The 26,762-nt window shown below is 40.5% G+C and overlaps 2 protein-coding genes across 2 annotated transcripts in view; one reads left to right on the forward strand and one right to left on the reverse strand.

Moving 5' to 3' along the window:
- LOC116319832 (alpha-1,6-mannosylglycoprotein 6-beta-N-acetylglucosaminyltransferase B-like) lies at positions 1 to 22,242 on the reverse strand. Its single transcript, XM_039616570.1, has 17 exons — positions 21,960 to 22,242; positions 21,467 to 21,582; positions 13,416 to 13,545; positions 13,177 to 13,325; positions 9,407 to 9,471; positions 7,777 to 7,950; positions 7,531 to 7,698; positions 7,262 to 7,431; positions 6,876 to 7,007; positions 6,281 to 6,426; positions 4,888 to 5,021; positions 3,531 to 3,686; positions 3,303 to 3,449; positions 3,046 to 3,162; positions 2,853 to 2,927; positions 1,229 to 1,389; positions 1 to 856 (listed from the first exon to the last, which is right to left on the reverse strand). The coding sequence occupies exons 2-17, from the start codon at positions 21,507 to 21,509 to the stop codon at positions 745 to 747; spliced, it is 2,079 nt and encodes a 692-aa protein (XP_039472504.1). The 5' UTR covers positions 21,510 to 21,582; positions 21,960 to 22,242; the 3' UTR covers positions 1 to 744.
- Positions 21,565 to 26,762, forward strand: part of tbc1d24 (TBC1 domain family, member 24) — a 25,924-nt gene continuing 20,726 nt past the window's right edge. Inside the window, exon 1 of the mRNA XM_039616571.1 lies at positions 21,565 to 21,684. The gene's annotated coding sequence lies outside the window, so the exon portion shown is untranslated. The remainder of the gene's footprint in view (positions 21,685 to 26,762) is intronic.

Genomic DNA, 26,762 nt, shown 5'->3' on the forward strand with positions numbered 1-26,762 from the left:
GGGGGGCATAGATTTAAAAAGAGCTGAGGGGGTTTCCTAAGTCAAAGATGGTTGGGAACCAATGGTTTAGATGACAGTATAATAATGGTCATACGGCTGTGACCTCCCAAATGGATTCAGAGGTTATCCATGATTCACTCCGATAATGAGCCTCATCACTTAGGCTGTCACCCTCTCTCCTTTAAGGCCCCAGGCTAATATCTGTAGCCAGCAAAGCATGAAGGAGCAACATGAGCAGCAATCCCATGCAGCACTGGCCACTGTGATACATTACTGTAAGCGAATGAATAATTAGATACTTATTTTGCATAACACTGAAGCCTACTGCACTGTGTGTGACTAGAGTAGGCGAAGAACTGAGGTGAACTGGCCTGCTTTGTACTCGCCGGTTTCCACTTGATTTAAACACATGTAAACACATTTTCCCTGAGGTGCATATTGCCGGCATTCAAAGGCTTTTTTTCTTAAGTTACAGCAACACTTGACGCCAAGGGAAATCAGGCCTTGGATTTACAGTTCTTCAGCTTGTCAAGTACTTTAAGGAAATGACATTCAGTCATGGTTGCTTCCTCAGAATTGTATGTCATTTGAATGTGTACACGTACACAAACATGACTGCAAGGCTTTCAATGGCTCCCTTTCGCTGGGAATCTTTACCTGTACAGCATGCATTGCAGATGGCTCTTTGGTGCTTTTCCTGAGTTCTTTCAGTGTTACTTAGAGGGAGTCAAGACAGATTGCAACCTATCCAGTTAGGTGAGATCTGCAGGGACACAGTCTGCGATAGGACGGATCAGAGCCAGCACAACTGAAAAGCAGGGGCTCCTGCTGGAGGCCACACTGACGACCCCAAGGACTGTAGGAAGGAAACAAGTGGTTGAGTTCTGGCAGCATGCTGGCGCAACTTAATCTAAGCCTGCAAATTAAAAAAAGGTAATTAGTTTATTTGTATATACAGTAGTGTACCTATTGATACTATAGAACATTCTACTATATTGCATTGTATTTGTTTAATGGTATCTTTGTGATCTTGTTCAGTTTTATGGGGAATCCTGGATGTTGTACAAGAAAAACGGCGGTGCTTACTGATTTTTATCTGCTGAAAAGGTTGCACAGCATTAACATTCGGATCTTATTACCACCAAGAGATCTCAAACATTATATTATTCATGTTTTGTCCTGGGTCTGTTTCCAGATGTGCGTGTCTCAGTGTTTGCTAATTTCTCACCTGGTAAACGCAGCAGGGGTGTTGAGGTGGTGAAACAGAGCCGGCTCACACACGAGGGAGGACCGCCGGCACGCACTCACACAGGACTGACCCAGTGGACCTAGGTGAACCCTCAGAGCACTTTTTGGTGGCCAAGTAGGGACAGATTTACTGCAGAAGTTCTTGGGCGATTTAGGATAACAAAGAGAAGGAAAAAACTGACAACGATTAGTGTTTGAACCAAGCAAGAACTGAAAAATCTCTCCAATATCTAACGCTCATAAGGGAGCAAAGGCCTGGGAAACAATCCTGACTTTAAATTAAAATCCGGATTTATCTATTATATAAATACACATAGGGTCTTCTTCTTGTTCCTCTTCTTTGATAATATTCTGTTTGATGGATCCCCAACTGGAGAAATCTTTTTCTGTCAATACTTTACTCATATGAACTGCAGTTGTGATCAGAAGTTTCCATATACTCATCATGGGCATGATTGTTATGGTGTTGCTCTATTGGAATATCCAATAGGACTCAATAGTAAAGTTTAAGAATTTCTTCATTATTCCATCCACTTTGTGCAATGTAGCAGTACCACTGCCAGCAAAATAGCCCCAGAGCGTGATGATACCACCTCCATGCTGGTACAGTGTTGTTAGGCTTGAAAGGCTCAGATTTACTCCTCCAAACATACCTCTTGTCACTGTGGCTAAATAGCTCAGTCTTTGTCTCATATGATCATAAAACTTTTCTCCAGACAACATCTGGCTTGTCCACATGGGCAGTTGCAAATTTTTAGTCAAGCTTGAATACATCGATTTTGGAGCACTGTGATGTAAAAATCACTTTACAGTGATGTTGGTGTTCCAGGGGTTTCAAGTTCAGGGCAGGCTTGAGCCCTCCTGCTTCCTGCGTTGTTCCTGAACCCATTTTCCCTTTTCAGGACCTTTGCAAAGAGGTGACACATCTGAATAACTTGTGCTTACGTACAACTGTCTGAATTATGATCTTGGAATCCGAAGTTGTTTAGAAATGGCTCCAACTTGTATAAATCTACAATTCTGTTTCTTAGCTCTTCACCAAGTTCCTTGGACTTTCCCAATGTTCTGAGTATTGGTCAATCCAGTGAGGGCTGGTAAATAAATCTTTTTTGTGCCAGCAAAGAGAAAGAGTTGTAGGCTATCACGATCACTAATGAGATGTTAATAGGCTTTGGCCTGGTCAAGTTAAAAGACCCTGTAGAACCTTAAACTTATTAAAAGACTGAAGTGAGTGTCTGTATACACCTGAGACTGTAAGTCTAATTTAAAACCTGTGAGGATTAGAGAAAATCCAAAATAATTACTAACTTGTGCACCCAATTTTTCATTTGTAAAGTCATTAAAGATGTATGCAGTACAATCATTCCACTCTCTATAGAACAGTTAAAAAAATAATTAAAAGCCCCAAATTATTGTGTAAATTTCTGACCACAAAAATTCCAACAAAGGCACTGAGGCATCAACTCATAGGTTTACAAAGGCATTCACTCTTTTTTGAGATTTCCACACATTTCAGAACATACTTCATAATTCTGATTTATGATTGAAATTTGCTGGGGTAGCACCTAATAATAATATTCCATCTCCTTTTTACATCTTTGTACCTGGTGAGTGATGTAACCAAGGACCCGCTTCAGCATTCCCACACAAGTGAACTCCTGAGGAGTGAAGGACTTCACCTGCAAGATCAGACATACACACGCTACCTTAAATGGAATTTGGGGAAATAATATATGTGTGCATGTTTGTACTGACCATACAGTTTAACTGTGATTTGGTATGTTTAGTGGAAACTACCTCACTTCTTAGAATCGCTTTGATGGCCTCGTGTATGTCAGTCTTGTTGGTTACATCCACAGTCCATACGTAGGGTTTACCAATGAATTTCTCAGCATAAGGGTGCTGGGAGGAGATCTACGATTGAAAATTATGAACTGTTATTATATCTTTAATAAAATATTGCCAGTATTTTGAATTCAACAATGAAATAACAATTTAGATAATATAAAATATTATTTTTAAGTTTTTTTCCCCATGATTTAAGAGTTGCTTACCTGTCTTGTGGTGGGCTTGCCCTTGTAGAAGTCATTGTTGGCTGATGAGTGTGGAGGGTCAAATCTCGGCTGAATAAAGACACAGCCCATTCCTATTGCCTCAATAGGTGCTGGACCTTCATAGGGGAAGCCAAGACCTACAAACAACTGCAAGGGAAGATTTATAATATTGCAGGTTGTCCAAAATAATTCTCTGGCTTTTTACACTGTGATAGGCTCTAATTAGACCTTAGCTTTACGGAGAAGTTGTTGAAAGTGTTCCTGAGTCAGCAGTCCGTGGTTTCTGATGAAGCTGGGCAGATGCAATGTGTGTCCAGGAGGCTGATAGACTGTGGCGTGAGTCTCCAGTTCCTCACTGATCACTTTCACATACTCATATTTACCCTGGAGATTACACACAGAAAAACAACAACAACAAAAAAAACAGATGGAGCACTGAGTACATGGAATTCAGGCGTGTTCAAAACCAAAATATACATGATATAAATATTTTCTTCTGTCCTGTGGCGCTATTTATCCATCTGGTGTAAGCTTCCCAATTTTGGTGATACCGGCTGTAGAAATGTTTGCCTTCACATCAGCATAACGGAATAAACATCGCCAGTCTTGTGGTTCTCCAAAAAAGTCCAAAAAATGCTTTTTAAAAACAGAAATAACGATCAAGTTTCTCAAATAAAGCCACAAACTTTCTGTGAGCAACAGCACCATTTCCGTTCTGTCAAAGTGAACCCACCAACCTGGCAAACATGCAAATAAATGGACTGGTATTTATATAGTATGGTATTTACCTGTTCTGCTCTAAATGAATGAAATCACACCACATAAGCCATATTCACCCATTTACATGGAATTACTTCTGCTCCTTTAAGTGAGCTCAACCTAATAATTGCATATAGAGAAATTAGAGGTTCAGTGTACGAAGTTTGCTCAACAATATTTTGACATGTTGACTGGAAGATACCCTCTGCCCCTCTCCTAGCTATCTACCACTGATGAGACACTTGACATTAATGCTCCATGTCTCATCTATAAGGTTTGTTAGTTGCATGTTTTCTTTGGCTGGTATAGTTTGGTATAAAGGCAAAAGCTTCACAACAGTTGCCATGGAGTTTCAGATTTACTTATCTTTTAACTTTTCAACAATTCAAGTAGCTAGTACCCTTAGTAACGCAGTTATTAGCAGTACCATCTAGAACCATCGTACTCGAGAGAAGGCAGACATTTTTATACCCAATATCTCCAGTGCAGTTCACACCAAAACATGAATCCTTGAATAAGTAGTACTACAAGTCTGCCTATTAACAAGGATTTTTGAGTTTTAGGTGACGTACAAACTAAGATCTAGTCGATACGGTGGCCATGAGGTTTCAACTTAAGAAAACATCAACATGGTTTTTTTTCTACTGCCATTGTGTTTTATTCAAGCTTAGCTGTATTGTGTGTTTTTTAATTGTTGGTGTTTTCCTAAGTTGCAGTGCATTTAACCTCTCATAGCCATCAAGTAGATGGCTATGAGAGGTTCTTGGCATAATTTATTGTGAATGTTTGTTTTCTGACATATATGTACTTTTTTCGGTCCTCATACCTGCCACATGTATTCTTGTTTTCCATAGACCACCGCTATCCTGTCTTTCTTGTAGCTCGCTGGCTCGAGCTCGCTTCCCTTCCTAACGGTCCCTTCACTCACAAAGCCCAGGAAGGAATTATCAGGAGTGTGAGCTGGAGAGAACAGAGCAAAGAGGACTTAAAGGACATCTAAAAATAATTACTCAAGGGTTTGAACTTCAGTTACGTTCAGAAAGAAAAAGGTAAAGCAGCAAGTCAGTCCAGCAAGTTTTTGGTAGAAATGCTGACAGACTTGAGTAGAAACTTCTCCCTAACTCGGTGATTATTTTAACTAAACTGTGATCAAAGATGGCGAACACTTAGGAACCTATCTGCTCTGAAGATGACATAAAGAATAAGCTGATTGAGAGAAATGTGAAGGCTACCATTACCAAGGACGCTTATTAGGACTACAGTTGAATAACAGTTTATATTAAAATTCTGCAAGAGAGGAAAAACATGCTGTGCAGCATAAATCATCCGCTGAAGGAAATGAGAACTCCACATATATAAGAGGGTTAGGTGTTTGGATAGGCAGCTGCCACCCTGCTGCCCTCTGACACACTGAGGTAGGTGTGAGAGATGAGTATTTACTTTAAAAGGAATGTGCCAGCAAAGGTGTGCGTTCAAACATCGATTTGTAACCTTTGCATGTGTGTGTGTGTGCTGTCCTCTTGTCTCAAGATACTTGTTTAAAAGACCTTTGCCAAATCTCCCCTCATTCACCCAGCACAGAATTTCCTGCTGGCTCCTTTTCAGCTCCACTTGTCTCCAGCGTCTGTCTGGGTTCACCACTTCACACACACCTATCAGATATAGTAGTGATATGCAATGAAACACTGCTATGGTCATGCAGCATGTGGGGGTTTGGAGAAAAGCGACCTTTGGTTTCTTCTGCCTGTTTACAGTTCTTGTTTCCTGTAATCCTTCAGTCAACTGTCTTCCTCTGGACTTTTGCAAAACAGAAGCATAAATGCTTAAACATTCTCAAGCTTCATTCTTTTCTTTCTTCCTACCGTGTCCTTCTTCTGTTTTGTTTTCTTTCTGTCTTTTGGTCCTTCTCACATCCTCAACTAACACCCCCCTCCTCCTTTAGCAGGACAAATAAACAGTGTTCCAAGCTGAGGGATGAAGAGTGGCTCTCGGCCCAGGGCTTCCAGCTTGTCTCCATCTCCCGGCAGGGTGGGAAAGATGACAAGGAGAGGTGTTGGAATGAAAGCTCCGTCTGGGCACCAAGTTTATTTAACCTTAGCTATTAATCCTCCCATTGTAAGGACGCTTAGAGGGTTGCATTGGAGACATATATATTTAGAGTGCATTTTTAAGATAATTGTATCCATGCATAGAACATAGGTACAAATCAACACGCGTACATAATGACTTACGGAACATGGTCATGTACTGCAGAGGTTGGAGATCCCAGCTGCCCCACAGCGTTTTATATCCATGGCTACGTGCGTAGCTCGCAAAGTTAAAGGCCGGTTCAGTGCCAAATGAGTCCAAGATTCTGAAGCGACACCTAGAAAGATTGTTGTTTTTGAATCATTTGTCATTCATTGATATACTTATTACTACATGTTTTGGCGCATAAAGCTGCAATCGTCATGCGACATACTTATATTTAAAATCTTACAAGGCCCTGAATGTGTCAGGCAAATATCAGGGCCAATAAAAACTGGACAAAACAACATGTAAATGTTTAATTCCTCTTTGACTGAAGGATCTCACAGTTTTCCTACTTCCCACTGAAACAATAATCCACTAAAGCAAGCTGTATAAACGTGTCATACAAGTTCAACTTTATGGAAAACAGAACTAATTTTTTATTATTATTGTTATTATCGCCGGTGGCTTTTTTATTAATGACAATAATGGTAGTTTCTAAATCATTTATCACAACATCAAAAGTCTTCATAAGAAAGGACTTGAAATGTACTTCCAATATGATCCAGAAAATTGTTTATGTACTGGTAATGCTTGAAAGCCAGTCCCATGGCTCCTTGGAGGTGAGCAAGGCCATGATAGTCGGTATAAATGAGGTCAAAGGTCAGGGGCCTTTGGATCGGACAGCTGCCTCTGCCTGGAGCAGCACCTATCAAGCTGAATTAATCACAACAAACACAAGTCAGGTTCTAGACAGGACACCAATAATATTGTTTCCCTCTTTTCAACACTACAGTATGAAGTAATCACAGATTAGCTGGACTGATAAACACAAGGTTGTGTAAAACATGTATAAGTTGGCTTTAAGGTCTGTAATTACATCATATATCAGTGACGCCAGAGTATAAATCCTATTCAGTCCAATTAACTAATTAAATTATGTCCAAATAAATAAAATTAGTAGTAGTAACCTGTGAAGTTGGTGCTGTGAGGTGCTGAAGACCAGGTTGTGGCCAAGGATTGTTAGGCAGGCGCTGAGGTCTGCCCACTGAACCAGTTCTCCTAAAGGACCACCTCTTTCCACCATTGCTTCAAAATGCTGGCCAACACTTCCAGACAGGGCACCAGGATAAAGCAGCACCTAAAGTATATAAAGTCCAAAATTATTATTTCATTGAGTATGGACTATATAAAATGAAATACCTCAATAAACTTTAGTCACTTATACATATACATATACCCTCATCTGTGTGGAGACTGTGTTATTGCTGCTCTCTTTCATCCTCAGACCAGCCTGTATCCACCGTTCAGACATTTTTTCCACTCTGGAGCGGATAAACTTAATTGCTGGGCTGCTGTTGTTGCTGATCGCCTCATACAGTGGGAGTAGAGATTTACGTATCTCAGTCTGCAAATGATTATAACATGAAAGCAGTGAAAATGTCATCATTCCACATCAACAGACACAGGCGCATCAAGAAGCTACCTTCTCTGTATGAGCTTGAGGTTTCTGATGCCAGGGCAGACTAGAGTGGTTTCTTCCATCTTGAGGGGGACAAAAGTCCTCTGTCTGGCTGAGGTAAGTCAGTATGGAGCAAGTGGTACCATCCACTCCATAAAAAGCATAACAGGGGTCTGACTCCCACTGAGCCTGCAGGAACTGCCACAGAGAGACGTGTTATGTCATTAAACATGTTATTTACCTGGTCAAAACTGGTCGTTGTAAAACTGCAAAAACTGAACCATAAACAACACATTCAATTCACTTCCATTCATTTTAATACAACTGAACTCATTTCACTTTTATTTATATAGCGCCAAATCACAACAGCACTCATGTCAAGGCACTTTATATTATAAGGTAAAGACTATAATAATCGAGGGAAAACCCCAACAATGGCTCCCTATGAGCAGGTACTTGGCAACAGTGGGAAGAAAAAACTTCTGTTTAACAGGAAGAAACCTCTGGCAGATCCAGATTCATGCTAAGGCAGGGGCTGCCATCTGCCATGAGCAGTTGGGGGTGAGGGGAAAACGATAAAACACACTGAAAAAGAGCTGGAGATTAATAAAACTAATAATTAAATGCAAAATGGTGTATAAGCACCAATAGCAAAAACAGAGGAGTGAAGAATAAAGGCTCAATGCATCATGGGAAGCCCCCAGCAGACTAGGCCTATTGCAGTGTAACTAAGGGAGGATTCAGGGTCACCTGACCCAGCTCTAACTATATGCTTTATTAAAAATGAAAGAGAGAGCATCTTTAAGTAGAGAGTGAGTAGGTACCTTTTTAGATACTGTTTCTAAGATTTTTAGGACAGAGTACAATAACCTTACTTTTATCTTAATTTAGAAACAGGAAGTTAGAGGTCATCCAGGTCTTTATGTTTTTAAGACATTCCTACAGATAAACTAATTGCTGTGTGCCATTTTGCTTCATGGGTAGAAAAAGCTGGTGTCATCTGCATAACAATAAAAATATATGGTGTACCTTCTAAGGGAAGTGTGTATAATGTAAATAGAATTGGTCCCAGTACAGAACCCTGTGGAACTCCATAATTAACCTTAGTGTGTAAAGAAGACTCCACATTTAGATGAACAAATTTTTGACATTGCTTCCACATACATTAGAATAGAGCTTTAGTCACACTCTCTCACAAAGAGAGAAGAGAGAGAGTATAGATCAGGTCATTGCAATGAAGGAACTAAATGCATCTGTCAACAAAAACTAATTTGATTAGCACTTGATTGTGTATAGACAGCCACACAGTGTCTTTTCCATTTACAAGGACTAGTATTACCTGGTTTTTAAGAAAATGCACAACACTTGTGGTACATAATGAATTTAACATGTTGGCCAGTTACAGGTATTGCGTCATAAAGCCATGGATGGAACTGATACAACAACAAATCTATTAGCTAAGTAGGATAAGAAATGGAAGTCTTGTCTCTCAACCAGGAATAGATATTGACAAAGGTCATTCAAGGTTGAAATGTTTGCTAGGATGTCTTCATAGTAAAAACATATATAAATATATTTTTTAAGCATTTTAATAAGCATAAGCATTTCAATACACCAATTAAATTTGCACTCCCAAACATTTCCACTTTCTCACCTCCACCTTCTCTGCACATACTGGATATGCAGGATCCACTGGCACTTCACACTTCTCGTTGGGCCCTGTGGGGTAACATATTAACCGTCAAACTTTTTTTTCCTTTTTATGGCACTTTTAAATGCGCCATTATTCTTTAATTCCTGCATCAGTAACAAAACGTATACTGTAGAGTCACCTCAACTTGGCTAATGAAGAACAGCGGACAATAACTTTGATATACAACCTCTTGACTGAAATGTGCACAGTGAGTAGCAGCCATCAGCACGATGTATAGTGCTGCCATGCCTGCATGAGGCATTAGACTAGCGCTCTCAGAGACCCTTTCCCGTAAACCCCCCACCATCTCTAGCCAATGTCAATCAACTGGAATGAATGCACTCACGCACACCTGACACACCTGCCTCCTACCAAACATTCCCATTTACCATGCTGGCCCTTGCCAAAGTACACAGTCCTTAACTGTGTAAAACAACCTAGTAAAAAGGGAAAGAGAGAAGAAAACTTGTAGGCAGAGCTGAAGCATGAGCACCTAAAAACAGTGATATGCTATACGAGCACAGCAGAAAGAAAGAAAAAAAACCTTCTGAAAAAACAGGAGTATGGGCAGACAAGCTGGTGAAAGGACTCCTGGGAAATTCAGACATATTTTATGAGTGTGAGGTAATGTAGGAGGGAGAGGGTGAGGGGCGAATAGGCTGGTATTGGGGGGAAGTCTGTGCCTCTGAATTTGCGGGTGGCACATGTGGACATGCATGTGTATGCATGTCCACAGAAGTGTGTCTACAAGCACATCCATGTGATGGTGTCTGTGTGGCCTAAACTATATGAATTCCACTTTTTCAATCATACTTACCCATCCCCAGCACTCACATACCCATACAACCCTTCGCGTGCTAACCGGCATGCGTAACCCGACTCTCACCTGACACCTCACAGGAGGGTCGTAACGTAAACTTTTTTCCCTCCCCATGCCCGGTGGATTGGCGCTGGCTCTGTGGGACTTGTTAAACTTCTATTCAAGGACTTCATCCCCCATAACCACCTGCACACACACTGACCTCTAGCCCCGCCATTCACACCTTCTATTATCACAGCTTGTTAATTTCACTGTGTGGTTAACCTTTTCTAAGGCTGTGAACCATACATTTGGCTCAGAGGATCAGTCTACCGATACAGGCGCCCAGAAAGAGGTAAGAAACCAGCCAATTATTGGGATTTTTTTTAATTGGTATAGCCAAAGCACAGTTTAATTTTAAAAAGTATAATTCTTATTGGATCTTGGACAATGGAGTATTTCTAATGAAGGGAACTGTAAAATTAAGTTAAACTAGGAAAGATTTATATGCTAATATGCCCAACCTCTCAGTGAGACCCAGTCAGCCATATTTAAATCTCCTCAAATTTGGTTTTGGAGAACTTGAACTAATAATTTGATTACATGTAAATTTTCCATGTCATAGTGTTAAATTTAATGGAATCTCATCAAATTAAATTTACTTGATTGTTATACTGAAAATATTATACTGAATATATTTTTAATAATTAATTATTTGAAAAAATACACCTTTGATTTTACATATTTCAGTTGCGAAGAATCTTTTTTAGAGGATATACAGTTGTATACTGACAGTTTACAAATTCTGAATGGAAAAAATGTTAATATAAAAAATGGTAATTCACTCTTTTCAAATTTAAAATTGAAGTTGAGTAACTATACCTTGGGGTTGTGCAAATGTTTCAGCATCCTGTTAAGTCATCTGTTTTGTATCAAGCTAAAAGTCTGTCTTTATTCTGTCTGCAATGTCCTGCGGATAACTATAACTCCTGAAATAGTTTTAGGTGGTCTTGTATATGTTTAAAATCCCCCTGCAGATTTTCAATAATGTTGAAGTCGGAGATCAGTGGGGGTCATTCCAAAAGCTTCAGCTCGCACTCCTTGGAGATTTGCAAGGTGTTATTTTACCAAACTCCTATGGCTTTTTTGGCCAAATGGCACAATTTAGCATTTATTTGTCCCTCAAAGAAGTCTTTTATATCCAGACATTGCTTTACATTGTTCACACAAGGACTTTTATGATGAGGCTACATGTAGAAGCTGTTAGTGCAGCAGATAAGAGAAGTTCTTTCAAAAGAGGACACACAAGCCACCGTCTGTGTTTGTTTCTCTTTAGTCATTGATTTGAAAAAACCCAGTAGTAACTTGAATTTTTTTAATTCTAAAATTGTCCGATTTGGCCATCGTAAGTGTTTTTTCCTTTCCCTGTTTAGTGCATAGTCAATGGACAGTAACACGTTATAATACAGCCCATAACTAAGAGCACAATTCCCCTGAAATAAATAGAACTTCCATGTGTTTAATAGAAATTACAGTGTAAATATAATTATCTACAAATAATCAAAGGTAGGCAAAGTTAAGCCACTCTATATTTACCGAATATATATTGTTTATTTTTCCGCTATGTTAACAATGAATAACGTAGTACAAGGTTACTGACAGTATCATTATTTCTTTGTTTACTGTAAAAACCTGACTTTTTACCCCCTTCTTCTAGTGAACCTGCCTTTAAGTAGTTTTAGGCAAATATAATTGCATTGAATTCCAAATAAAATACATTATAATGCCATTTACTTACAGCGGAATTACCCCCTTAGTTGTGGGCTGCATTATAAAGTGTTACTCACTTTTATACTCTCAACTAGCACACAAAGAACTCTAGGAGCTGCATCCATAGACAGGTTTTAAGCACTTTGAATTGTTTGCAAACCCCAGTGGATGCATTACAGGGTGCTTGGAGTTTAGTGCCTTACCCAAGGATACTCTGATGTACAGATGCAGGAGCTGGGGATCAAATTGCTGACCTCCTAAATTGGCAGACAGCTTTTGAAGTGTGTAAGTGATGATTGGCTAATGAGGAGATGTGTCTGAAACAAAAAGCATTATCTGCACTACAAAAATAAAATAAAATATAAAATGTCTGAGTAACTTCAGACTTCTAAAATTGACTTCTAATTCTTGACACGTATGGTTTGACACTAGGACCATTCAAAAACACTGGCTACTGCCAGCACAACCCCTCAGCCTCCTAGTAGACACATCTGTGCTGTGAATATTTGAATCAAATTTAAAATATTCACTAAATTATTAGAAAACTTCTTCTGATCTTGACCTCAAGGTAACTGAGAGTCGAACTCAGCCAAGATTTTTAGTAGATACCCCTATGGTATAAATTTGAAACTCATACGTCGCCTCATTCTGAAGTTTTTTCCCAGATCTCATCTTGACTACCACAACTCCCTCCTTTTAATTCCTATAGAAACTGCAAGTTGGAATTGTTTTTTAGCTGCTTAGAGCGACTTTTGGTCAGAAGCTGTAATGAGCAGAAAATTCCTAATCACAATTTTTGATGTGTTTATATTTGAAGAAAGATTTATTTTTAATGTCTGTTTGTTATTGTAGGGGTTGTATTCCCTTTATTTTTACTTCAATAATTACCACTAAAGCAAATATTATTTGCTCACGGGTGCCCAAACCATTGCATGCAAGTTTACAATTTCCACCCACAGGAAATAACAAATCCAAACTGAACAATGAAATACAAAACTGTCTCTTGAAGTCAAGAAAAAAGTGAGCACATATGGTAAGTCTATTCCTGTATCATGGTTTTAGTTTCTGTCAAAGAAAAGAGAAGGTTGATCATTGTAAACACAATGTTAACCATCTTAAGTCATTTAAGAAATATTGGAAGTGATAAAAGCCTGGACTTCACCTGTGTGTGATCTACGGTTATCAAGTGGTGTTGGAGCTTCAGCCTGATGGTGGTGTTGGTGGTGACGGCTGAGCTGATCAAGCCTCTGCGATACTCTTTTCAGCTCTCTTTCTACTAAGCGAGCCAAACCTTGCTGGTCCTGTCTGAAGCTGGAAAAAAGCAGAAACCCACGTGTGACCACAAAAATGCACTATAAGTCATATCTATATTTAAAAATACTGAGATCCATAAATCAATACCTCTGCAGCAGCAAAGTGAGATCATTTCTGGTCAGCTCGGAGCCATCTTTCTCTCTGCTCAGCCTCTGTACCTGAGTATTCAAAGCCTCCAAGCGCAGAGCCAGGTTACGAAAGCTAAGCCCACGCTGACCTGTAATTTAAAGTATACGCATAGAGTATGTCACATGTTGTAATGTATAAGTGCTATTATTAAGTCTAAAATGAATATTATTAGTCTATTAAATAAAGGTATGCTCCAGAGCATAAAAATACACTCTTTCACTACAAAGAGCACTATTGCATTTTATTGGACTAAACTTATTTGCTCAATCCTTGTCCCATACACCCCAAGAAATGGCAAACTCAGTGGGTTAAAATGTGACTTTAAGGTTTCCTGACTGAGCAACAGTGAATGATGAATCAGGAGTGAGACCAGTCTCTTTAGCAAATGTTTGATTCTTTATGGGAGGTCACGCTACCTCAGAAAAGGCTTTAGAAAAGGCTCTTTAGCGTGCCAGTTTGCTGGTGAGACTTGAAGCGGCCCGGGTTCGAGTCCCGCCCACAGCCCTTTGCTGCATGTCTTCAAACTCTCTTACTCTGCTATCCTGTCTCTCTTCACTATCGCTATCTAACAAAGCAAAAATTTGAATAAACAACAATAATAATAATAATCATGCAAAAAGAAAAGTCTCTGATGTACAGTCATGGTTAGGAGTTTACATCCCCACCTCACTGGCATGAATTTTGGACTTTTAATGATTTCTTTGAACTTTTCTTTTTCGAGGGCAGATATGATTGAGTAGCACAAACCTTTACTGACTTAAATGTTGAATTTTCTTTGATCGTCACAGGGTCAAAGTTCACACACAGACCTACATACAACCCCACTAATAGTTGGTTAAATTTCCCATAGCAAGTTGCACCTCGACCCGATGTTTGTGGCATAATTAGTTCACTCTGCTAGGCAGAATTGGTACAGTTGATTTGAATTGTTTGGTTTCCTGAAATGGATCCAGCTTTTAAGTGTTGTCCACAAATTTTTAACAGGGGTGAATTCGGCGCTTTGGAAACACAATTCCAGCAGCTTAATGTTAGCCTTCTTTAGCCATTCAAGAACCAGTTTTGTTGTGTGTCTGGCACCATTGTCCTGTTGGAACACCCACTTGTGTTTCTATGTGCTCCAATCTTCTAACTGTTGATTTGAGGTGTAGTTGAAGAATCTGGAAGTAGTCCTCTTTTTTAACTACTCCATCCACTTTGTGCAATGCATCAGTACCACTGGCAGCAAAACAGCCCCGAAGCACCATGCTACCACCATCATGCTGGACAGCTGCTGTAGTGTTCTTAAATTTGAAAACCTCACCTTTATAACTTCAAACATACCTCCTGTCATTGTGACCACTAGCTCAATTTGTGGCTCATCTGACCATCAAACTTTTCTACAGGAGGCATTTGGCTTGTCCCCGTAGGCAGACGCAAACTTCAGTCCAGGTCAATGGTGTTGATTTTTTGGTCTGCACCCTCTCAGTAAGATTCATTTCAGTGTGGACGGTGACGCTGGTGTTCCAGCAATTTCCCATTCATGGCAGGCTTGAACCTTCCTGGTTCATGGGGTTTTCCTATCTTAACCGATTTCCTCTCATTTAAGGGTGACAGTTTGAGTCTTCCTCCAGACCTTCGCAAAGTGGTGACACATCTGAATAACTTGTGCTTACGTACAACTGTCTGAATTATGATCTTGGAGTCCGAAGTTGTTTAGAAATGGCTCCAACTTGTATAAATCTACAATTCTGTTTCTTAGCTCTTCACCAAGTCCCTTGGACTTTCCCAATGTTCTGAGTATTGGTCAATCCAGTGAGGGCTGGTAAATAAATCCTTTTTATGCTTGCAAAGACACACTACCAGTTGTAGTCCATCATGATCGCTAATGAGAAGTTACAGTTAACAGGCCTTGGCCCAGTGAAGTTAAAAGACACTGTAGAACCGTAAACCTATTAAAAGATTTGTGTAAATTTATAATAGTCCTTCTGACAATTGTAGACTTCTCACCACAACTGTACACATACATGAAAAAAGAGGTTATTTGCCCTACGTCACCATACATACTTTTGCTAGTTGACCAAAGGAGGTAGGTTACGGTCATATTTTTAACACTGACTATTATGACAAGTTAAACGAGAACCCTCTACTTCTTGAGTTTGGACATGTGGATTGAGTATATAGCATCTGGGTGACCTAAAGCAGCATTTTTCATTGTCAGAACCTCAGTTACACAGCTCTCTAACTGTGAAAATAGCGACTGTATGTTGCCATAAATACTGACGATGATGCTTAAAGAGTTCAGAGTGAAACAGTATATTGAGGATGTCTTGACCAAACAAAAATTCAATTCACAAAGAGCGTTTTAAAATAGTTTTGCTGGCAGTGAGCATCAAATATTGAGTTCTACACTAGATTTAACCTGTGATGCACAGAAAAAATCATAATGTCATTTCATCTTTGTTTGCTCAGCTGATTGTCAACATGTTATTACTGGCCTGCCAGGGCTCCTTTGGGTGCAGAGGCAATGAGAGAGAAGACATGGGACCCTGCAATAACTTACAAGTTAACTACATGACTGTAATAGTCCAAAGCGTGTAAAGATGTGTCTGCGCAGCTAGTAAAATCATGTGTTTCTGTATGTGTACATGTCTGCAACATTTACTTTGAAGTCACAGACGTAGAAAATAGAAAACGTTTCAAATCAAATTCAGTGCTGAAAAAGGTTTTCCCTCATTTGTGTTTTCTTTTTCTTTTTTCATATATTTGTCACAGTTTCATGTTACAAATCCTTAAACAAATTCTTATAATAGACAAAGATAAGTTGAATAAATACAAAATGCAGTTTTTAAATGATGATTTCATTTATTATGGGAAAAAAAAGTTATCCAAATCAACCTGTCGGTATGTGAAAAAGTAGTTGGCAGCTAAACCTAATAATTGATTGCGTCAACCTTGGCAGCAAGAAGTACAATCAAGCCTTTGTGATAACAGACAAATAGTCTTTTACATCACTGTAAAAGAATTTTGGCCCATTCTTTTGTGCAGAATTGTTTTAATTTAGCTACAGTGGAGGGTTTTTAGGCCTTTTCACATCATACTAAAGCATCTTACTTGGGTTAAAGTACAGAATTGACTGGGCCTCTCCATTAGTCAATCAGAGGTGCACTTGCTGGTGTGATCATTGTCCTGCTGCTTAACCCAAGTGCCACTGAGCTTAAGGACACGAACTGATTCCCAGATGTTGTCTTTCAGGATTTCCTGGTAGATAGCAGAATTTATGGTTCAATCAATTATGGCAAATCATCCTGAAGCAGCAAAGCGGCCCCAAACCATCACACTACTTCCACCATGTTTGACTGTTGTTATGATCTTCTTTTTGCTGTGTTAGCTTTACACTAGCTGTAAAAGGACTCAAACCTTCCAAAAAGTTAAACTTGAGGCCTGCAGTCAGGGGTGGTGGGAGGGATTTAGGGCCATGTGAAACAAAAATCTCACTTCAGGCCTCACTACTTGAATATTGCAAACCATAAAGCCAAAAATATATAACACTGTGCAGACATGGATCAATATTCTAGAAGAGAGTATTGGGGCTGGCATGAAAGGTGGGATTAAAAAAGACTGGCGTCCCCCCAGCTTAAGTCTAATAAACATGATGAATGAGAAATGCAGTTTGAGTAATGAAATGGTTTTAATATGTGACCTCCTGACCATTTACTGCAATTTGGTGTGTGTGTGTGTGTGTGTGTGTGTGTGTGTGTGTGTGTGTGTGTGTGTGTGTGTGTGTGTGTGTGTGTGTGTGTGTGTGTGTGTGTGTGTGTGTGTGTGTGTGTGTGTACTTCTGTGCAGGTGTGTTGTATCAGCAGGAAATGTAAACATGGCAAAAACCCAGAGCTTGTCTAAGGTCTGTGGTGCTTGGTCAGAATGACTAAGCTAATATTCAGAGAAAGTTTGGTTCTAACATGTATGATTTAATAAAATAAATTATATTGAGTATATTGTGATTAACAAACACATAGCTTTGAAGAGAAAAGGTGAGAAAAGTATTCATTAAAATAAGGTCATGTTGAGATGGATGTTAATGTGAAACTAAGCCTAAGAAAAGTATTGCGAAGTCATGGTACAAAATAGAAAAGAAGAAAATCTAATGAAGTAATTTTAATGTTTTAAATCATGTTGAAGATCACAGAGTGAAAGAGAGAGGGGGGATGATTAAGGTGTAGCTGGACATTGGGTGATTAAATGTCAAAAATGGTGACTGGGTGTCACAGTGGGTGTGAGGTCAGATGTCATCACTAAGACATGACATCCAGGAAGAAAGAGGAGAGAAAGAATGACCGAGTATAAAAGTTTTGTGTATCAGAGATAAGGAGTTCTTCCCTCTGTCCTCTGCAAGATGAGGAGCTCAGAAGGTTGGATCTTGTGAACCAAACATCTACGGTTTTATAGGCCCCCTGTCAGTCATGGGCCAGTAGAATCATTACTTTTCTTCCCTGTGGCGTCCCTCCCTGCTGTTCTATAGACGTTTTTCTGGGTTCTTTTGTGACCTCCTGGATGAGTCGTCAGTGCACTGTTGGAGTAATTTTGGTAGGCTGGCCACTTCTGGGAAGATTCACTGCTATTCCAAGTTTTCTCCATTTGTGGATAATGGTTCTCACTGTCACTCACAGGAGTCCCAAAGCCTTAGAAATGGCTTTGTATCAGTCCAGACAGACTGATAGATGTCAGTGTCTTTGTTTCTTTGCTCATTCTTTAAATCATGTCATGGTGTGTTGATTTTCAAGCTCTTTTAGCCTGATTCACTTTGTCAGACATGTTCTGTTTAAGTCATTTCTTGAATCAGCAGGTCGGGCAGTAATCAGTTCTCAGTGTGGAAAGTGAAACTGAATTCAGCTTTCCAAATCAATGTGGTTAATGACTGTTATTTCATGATTTAATAGGAGGGGAAATTACTTATAGACTACAGGACCACCAAACCCTCCCCCACATCCTCTGATGCCTCCTTCCTCAACGAGCTCAACAACTTTTATGCTCGTTTTGAGCGAGGGAACCCCACAACCACAACCATAACAGACATGACGCCAGACCACCAACCTCTGACTCTCTCCCCCACCGATGTAGGAGCAGTGCTGAGCAGGATCAATGTCCACAAGGCTGCAGGTCCTGATGGTATCCCCGGGCGTGTTCTCAGAGCGTGTTCTGGGGAGCTTGCAGGAGTCCTGACAGACATATTCAATCTGTCCTTGGCCCACGCTGTGTGGTACCGCCTGCTTCAAATCCACCTCCATCGTCCCGATACCCAAAAACTCCAACCCATCTAGCCTCAATGACTACCGCCCAGTAGCACTCACCCCATCATCACTAAGTGCTTAGAGCAGCTGGTCTTAGCACACTTCAAATCCTGTCTCCCCCACCCTGGACCCCCACCAATTTGCATACCGCACAGAACAGGAGCACAGAGGATGCAGTGTCCATTGCACTGCACTCTGTCCTCTCACACCTGGACAACAACAACACCTACGCCAGAATGCTGTTTATAGACTTCAGTTCAGCATTCAACACAATCCACCCCTCACAACTCATCAGGAAACTGACAGACCTGGGCATCAGTTCCCTCATCTGCAAATGGTTACTGGACTTCCTGACCAACCGCCCCCAACATGTCCGACTGGATAACCGCTGCTCATCAACAATCACAATGAACACCGGTGTACCACAAGGCTGTGTGATGAGCCCTTTCCTCTACTCCCTCTTCACCCACGACTGCAGACCTGCTGATGGTTCCAACACCATCATTAAGTTTGCAGATGACCACGGTGATTGGCCTCATCAGTGACAACGACGAGGCCGCCTACAGGGAGGAGGTGGATCGTCTGGCTGAGTGGTGCGACACAAACAACCTGCTGCTTAACACCGAGAAGACTAAGGAGCTCATCGTGGACTACAGGAGGAATGCTGACCCACATCCACCCATCCACATTAAGGGGACGGCTGTGGAGCGTGTGAGCAGCTTCAAGTTCCTGGGAGTCCACATCTCCGAGGATCTCACCTGGATGACCAACTGCTCCAAGCTGGTCAAGAAGGCTCACCAGCGCCTCTTCTTCTTGAGGACTCTGAGGAGAACCACCTGTCCTCAGACATCCTGGTGAACTTCTATCGCTGCACCATCGAGAGCATCCTGACCAACTGTATAACAGTCTGGTACGGGAACTGCTCTGCCTCGGACCGGAAGGCGCGTTGCAGAGGGTCGTGAAAACTGCCCAGCGCATCGCCGGAGCACCACTTCCTGCCATAAAGGACATCTACAGGAAGCGGTGTCTGAAAAGGGCTGGGAAAATCATCAGAGACCCCAGTCACCCATCACATAGACTCTTCACCCTCCTGCCCTCTGGGAGGCGCTACAGGAGCCTCCGGACTAAGACCACCAGGTACCGGAACAGCTTCTTCCCCACAGCTGTCAGACTCCTGAACTCTGCCTCCTGACATCTGACCCACGTTAAACTCATGGACTGAACATACACACACCCACAACCACTAGCACTTTACCACTACTGTATAGTTCTGTGTAGATAATCATTCTGTACATACGATAATTTTTAATCCCACAACTGTTTATAACTTACATAGTTCACATTCTGTATAACTGTATATCTCAGATTTCTGTATAGTTTTTATTTCATATTTATATCCTGTTCATAGCCTGTACATAGCTTGTACTCACTACAGCCTGTACATACTTATAGTTATAGAATATTCATAACATACTTCACACTGTGTACATTATAACATACCATAATAGACCCATTTCTGTAATATACTTACACATCTCTATTATTGCTAATTTATATTGTAATATATCTATATCACGACTAAAGCACTTTCTGGATGGATGCAAACTGCATTTCGTTGCCCTGTACCTGTGACATGTGCAATGACAATAAAGTTGAATTCTATTCTATTCTATTCTATTCTATTTTTCACAAAGGGCAGGTAGGAAACGAATGAACGAAATCATCCTTCAAAAACTGCATTTTGTATTTACTCGGGTCATCTTTGTCCAATATTAAATTTGTTTGATGATCAGAAAACTGTAAGTGTGACAAATGTGCAAAAAATAAGAAATCCTGAATTTTCATAACACGATATCAGTGCAATCGGACATCATTTTAAAATTTAATATATCAAATAACTTTGCAAAACTGCAAATTTTCCACAGAGATGAACGTTTGGTGATAAATGGGAGCTGGATTAATTGTGTGCCCTTCCAACAGCTATTCCCATGTGGTATTTTTTCCAGTACAACTACTGCTGGGTGGCTCTTTGTACACAACTTCTGGTGGGTCCCACAGAGCACAAAGCAATTGTGGCTGTGTGTGTCAGTGGCTTAAATGCAGGAGTGGGTTATACTGTCTGCTAAAAACAATTTTCCTAGAATTTGAGACGAAAAGCATCGGAATGTTTAGGCAAGTATCATCTTTTGTGGTTGCATTTTGAAACCGATTCACTGGTAGGCACATTGTTCAAGTCTTTCACAAAAGAGCTGGCTCTGTCTTATGCTAAGTGTATATATTTGGTTACTAATCCTCACAAGACGGCTATTTTTATTCACTGTAGAAACATATTATGTATAAATGTATTCCTATGTGTGGGATTACCACACTTCATATAAGTCAAGTGAAGTGAATTAAGAAACCTTCCCAAACAACCTTGTCTACACCATCTTAAATGCCTTCCTTTAGAGAAACAGTTTAGCCAGACAAATGATTTTGGGATTGGCCACAAACCCACAACTGTCAGACGCCTGGGAGGACCCACCGGGAACTGTGTACAAATCTTCATGTAACACTGGCAAATCAGTCAGGTCAGATCTTAATCCCTGCACACAAAGAGCTTCTTTCATAATCACTGTTGCCCAAAACTATGGTAATGTGGGTGCGCGCTAATGTATTACCGTTTTTGCATTTTCAGAAAAGTTTTAATAGGAAACTAAATCCACTTGTAAACTAAACTGTGTGTTTGTGTGTATGAGTTACCCAGATCCTCGGGTGAGCTCCCTGCAGGATCATCTCTGGTCATCTCCAGTGGCACCCACAGGCTCTGTAACAGCAGGGTGACCACAGACAGGCACAGACACAGCACCAGGCAACCACTAGAGGGCACAATACACAGAGAAATACTCTACAGCACAATCAGTGGTCACCAAACCTTTTTGGGTGTCATGTACCTCCACAGCCCAGCAAAATAGACTCAGGTAACCTATAGCAGCATGTATCCTTACTTGAAACTGGATGTTATTCAGTGTTGTGTTTTATGTTAACACACTGTAGAAGCCATTGTAGACTTTGTCCTACGTGGTAGTGGGTTTACTTTGACTCCAACTCTTCCACTAGTTTTAGCTTCAAACTATATGCTAATACAATTTTCACATTATTGCTAGCTTTACCTATTAGCTACTCGTTTTAGATAATTATTTAAGCTGTTTTTATTACTTTAATATCCCGTTTCTTTTAGGTTAAGCCTACTTACCTGTTATTTTTGTTGCAGTTGTTGTTGCTTGATGATAAGTCTACCTTTGGCAGACAGTTTAAGCTAACTTTAAGCTAACTATTTCAGCTACCCCATTGTTTTTAAACTGACAAAGAATGTAATCGAATACGATACAGTGTTAAAGTCAGGAGCTATCCCTCATTTTTATACATTGCTTGGATAATAGGACATAGGTGATGCGGTTTACATGGAAATACAGTATCAGGCAAATGCGTGGTCATTTGGTATGACCACGCTTATTCTTCACACAGTTTGAACTCTCTTAGGCATCTTTCATGTAATTTTATTAAGTACTTTTCATTCATTTATCCAGGCTTTTTCTTTTTGGATGCTGGCGCCTTTTGTTTTGTTCTATCTTGAGATGATCCCACACTGGGCTTTGGGGAGGCCAGTCCATGACTGATAGAGTTTCGTTGTGATTTTCTATCTAGATACAGTGGCTTGCAAAAGTATTCGGCCCCCTTGAACTTTTCCACATTTTGTCACATTACAGCCACAAACATGAATCAATTTTATTGGAATTCCACGTGAAAGACCAATACAAAGTGGTGTACACGTGAGAAGTGGAACGAAAATCATACATGATTCCAAACATTTTTACAAATAAATAACTGCAAAGTGGGGTGTGCGTAATTATTCAGCCCCTGAGTCAATACTTTGTAGAACCACCTTTTGCTGCAATTACAGCTGCCAGTCTTTTAGGGTATGTCTGTACCAGCTTTGCACATCTAGAGACTGAAATCCTTGCACATTCTTCTTTGCAAAACAGCTCCAGCTCAGTCAGATTAGATGGACAGCGTTTGTGAACAGCAGTTTTCAGATCTTGCCACAGATTCTCGATTGGATTTAGATCTGGACTTTGACTGGGCCATTCTAACACATGGATATGTTTTGTTTTAAACCATTCCATTGTTGCCCTGGCTTTATGTTTAGGGTCGTTGTCCTGCTGGAAGGTGAACCTCCGCCCCAGTCTCAAGTCTTTTGCAGACTCCAAGAGGTTTTCTTCCAAGATTGCCCTGTATTTGGCTCCATCCATCTTCCCATCAACTCTGACCAGCTTCCCTGTCCCTGCTGAAGAGAAGCACCCCCAGAGCATGATGCTGCCACCACCATATTTGACAGTGGGGATGGTGTGTTCAGAGTGATGTGCAGTGTTAGTTTTCCGCCACACATAGCGTTTTGCATTTTGGCCAAAAAGTTCCATTTTGGTCTCATCTGAGCAGAGCACCTTCTTCCACATGTTTGCTGTGTCCCCACATGGCTTGTGGCAAACTGCAAACGGGACTTCTTATGGTTTTCTGTTAACAATGGCTTTCTTCTTGCCACTCTTCCATAAAGGCCAACTTTGTGCAGTGCACGACTAATAGTTGTCCTATGGACAGATTCCCCCACCTGAGCTGTAGATCTCTGCAGCTCGTCCAGAGTCACCATGGGCCTCTTGGCTGCATTTCTGATCAGCGCTCTCCTTGTTCGGCCTGTGAGTTTAGGTGGACGGCCTTGTCTTGGTAGGTTTACAGTTGTGCCATACTCCTTCCATTTCTGAATGATGGCTTGAACAGTGCTCCGTGGGATGTTCAAGGCTTGGGAAATCTTTTTGTAGCCTAAGCCTGCTTTAAATTTCTCAATAACTTTATCCCTGACCTGTCTGGTGTGTTCTTTGGACTTCATGGTGTTGTTGCTCCCAATATTCTCTTAGACAACCTCTGAGGCTGTCACAGGGCAGTTGTGGAGCTGTTTTGCAAAGAAGAATGGGCAAGAATTTCAGTCTGTAGATGTGCAAAGCTGGTACAGACATACCCTAAAAGACTGGCAGCTGTAATTGCAGCAAAAGGTGGTTCTACAAAGTATTGACTCAGGGGGCTGAATAATTACGCACACCCCACTTTGCAGTTATTTATTTGTAAAAAATGTTTGGAATCATGTATGATTTTCGTTCCACTTCTCACATCTACACCACTTTGTATTGGTCTTTCACGTGGAATTCCAATAAAATTGATTCATGTTTGTGGCTGTAATGTGACAAAATGTGGAAAAGTTCAAGGGGGCCGAATACTTTTGCAAGCCACTGTATACTTTTACTGCATTGTCACTGTGTTTGGGATCATTGCCGTGCTGAAAAATTAAGCTGTTGATAATTAGACTTTTTCCAGATGGTATTACATGGTGGATCAAATCTGATGGTAAAGTTTGGCTCCTTGAAAGCAAAATATAAAGAAGTGAGAGGTAGTTAAAGACTTTTGCGTAGTATTGAACTACCTCTAAAATTTTGTATATAGGTATATTTGTTATCAAATCATAATTCACGTCTTTTCAAATGGTTGAGGGTGTTGTTTTGCCTTTAATCTCTAAAAATGCCCCCAACGAGAACCTGTCTGACAAGACAGGTTCACTGTAGCATTTGCTACAGTGAAATCAACACCGTCTTGTTGTTATTATCTTCTTTGATTGTTTATTTTTATTATTTATTGGCCATGTATCGGGCAGGACATAAAACGTCACGTTTTAAAATTAATTTTCACCATGCCCAACCAGTTAAATGTCCTTTAAACTTTATAAATTTGATTTTAGTAGTAACCTTGATGCGATTTAAATAAAAAAAACACACACAAGCGGACTTTGCCTTTCACTAAATTCATTTAGAGAATGTGGAGAGCTAAATTGTTCCATGACTTCAAGTGAGGGAACCCTGGCGTGTAAAAACAAGTATCTGAAGATTTAATTGGGGCTAAGAGAGCCATCACTCTCTCTCACTTTCATCAGGCCAGTAAAAGTATTCACCCTAACCCGAAAACATACTGCATAGCCAGGCTCAAGTGCACACACAATAACTCTGAGGGCTCTCTTAGTGCCTATAAAGCTCCAAATTCAGATCCAGATCAAATTATTTTCCACTCAGTTGCATTTCATCAAAATTGTCAGTCCACTCATCACAAACTTTGAGCTGCACGGCTCAAAAGCCTCACAGGAGAAATCATGTTAAAACAAGTTACTGAGTAATGGTTGGCCTACTGCTGGTGATATCACATGCTGGGGAGATCCAGTTATGCACTAAAGCCAGCTAAAAAATTAGCTGTCAAAATGAGAATGACAATTTCAGGCAGCCAAAGGAAGAAAAGCAATATGTGACCTGTTTTTCTACTTTCTACTGCGAGCTATAACGAGACCGAGGCTTACCTACGAGGCCGCAGTGCGACGCGCATGGCCCTCTGTTTACAGGGAGTAGGATGTCACTGTCAAAGTAATAACATTAGAAATTCCAATAAATTAAACATGCACTACACTGCAACAGTGGTACGGTTACATTTCTTATTATCTAATTCGGATTGAAGTGACAGAAAAACCTTTGTACTTTTTCTCTTTAAAATTGCAAATTAATGGACACAATTTCCAGCTAAACTCCATCAACAAATTTTACAGGCATAAATAGATGTCAGAGCAATGCTGCTGCCTGCAGGAAAGACCGCCAGCTTGTTTGGCCAGTGGTCTTTCGGCATTTCTGTTATGTTCATTAGACTGATAGAAATGCTAAACACAAAAACGGCTGTCACCAGCCTGTTGTGTGTCAATGTGAGTCATACACAGAGATGTCTCAGCAGTTTGCCTCACAAAACCAGTCAGCACACAGACAACCACACACTCAGAAACATCCTCACCTCTGTAGGTCTTCAACCCAACCCAGTGGCAGCCATCAGGCCTCCTTTGAAAACACAAACTTAAAAAAGGAAATAAAGTTAGGGACGGGACGTGGCTTGCCGCTCTCTTTTCCCTCCGTCTCTGGCCCTGCCTTTTCTCTCTCTCCCAGGGCCTATGGGTAGGCATCCTGCGGTAGTCAAGGGAACCAGACTCCCCTTTAAAGAAGACAATACCCGGAGTGCTGCTTCGGCCTTTCAGAGGTACAATGGAGCCCACGCTACTGGGTGTCACTTTCTTTCAGGCTCACATTAAGTGCTAGTAGTGAATTAATACACAAGCTGGGAACTTATTTAGGTAGCTCAGTGGGTGCAAAGCTTTGGTGCTAAATGAAATATTACAGACACAAGACGGAAGGAACTTAATGACAGTGAAAATCATAATGATGGTGACAGAACAAAGAAAATGCCCCCTCGAAAGTGTGTAAGTAACAATGCAGGGAAAAGATTGTAAGTTTGAAATGTTATGTTGGAACTATGTCAGGGTTAGATAGAATTTTTTGGTGTATGTAAAAGTATGTTTCACCAAATCTGATTATGAATTACTTCTGAGATGGCCTTATAGTCCAAGTCCTGAGAAAGTGAAAATGAAAAAGGTCTTTCTAAAGCACTCCAGTGTTAACGTGGGCATAAACACTATAGCAGATAATTTTTTAGGACCTATATTTTCTTTGTTCTATTTGGCAGAAAACGCTCTAATGTGTGTCACATGTAAGTTAACATGATTCAGGGCAGCAAACATTCTAAGCTGGTTTCTTTAGGAGTAATTTAAGAACATAAACTCTACTGTTTTTGTGAGCATGTAGGCGCCGAGTACATGTATGCTGTAAATACACTGCATCCGGCTTCTGAGAAAGTTCTTCCATTGAGACGCTCCAAGTGACCACCATGACTGGCAGTCATCAGGAAATTCACAGAAGCATAGTTGCCTTCTTAACTTGTTCCAAACCTGCTTCATTCTTTCTTGATTGCCAGTGGCAGTAAACAAAGTGGATGATGCTAACGTGGGCCCAGAGGACACATTACGATGCATTTTGGTACAACTAGGATGTCGCAGTACAGTTTTCCCCCAAAGGGACATATATCATCGGCG

This window comes from Oreochromis aureus, linkage group 8, assembly GCF_013358895.1.
Source record: "Oreochromis aureus strain Israel breed Guangdong linkage group 8, ZZ_aureus, whole genome shotgun sequence".
NCBI lineage: Eukaryota > Metazoa > Chordata > Actinopteri > Cichliformes > Cichlidae > Oreochromis > Oreochromis aureus.

Excerpts from the sequence above, each read along its gene's own strand:
- LOC116319832 (XM_039616570.1), bottom strand. The coding sequence starts at position 21,509 with ATGACCAGAGATGATCCTGCAGGGAGCTCACCCGAGGATCTGG. Across the intron at positions 6,427-6,875 it reads CTGGCTTTCAAGCATTACCA|GTGTCGCTTCAGAATCTTGG; the intron begins GTACATAAACAA and ends CAATCTTTCTAG. Across the intron at positions 3,450-3,530 it reads AACTTCTCCGTAAAGCTAAG|TTGTTTGTAGGTCTTGGCTT; the intron begins GTCTAATTAGAG and ends CTTCCCTTGCAG.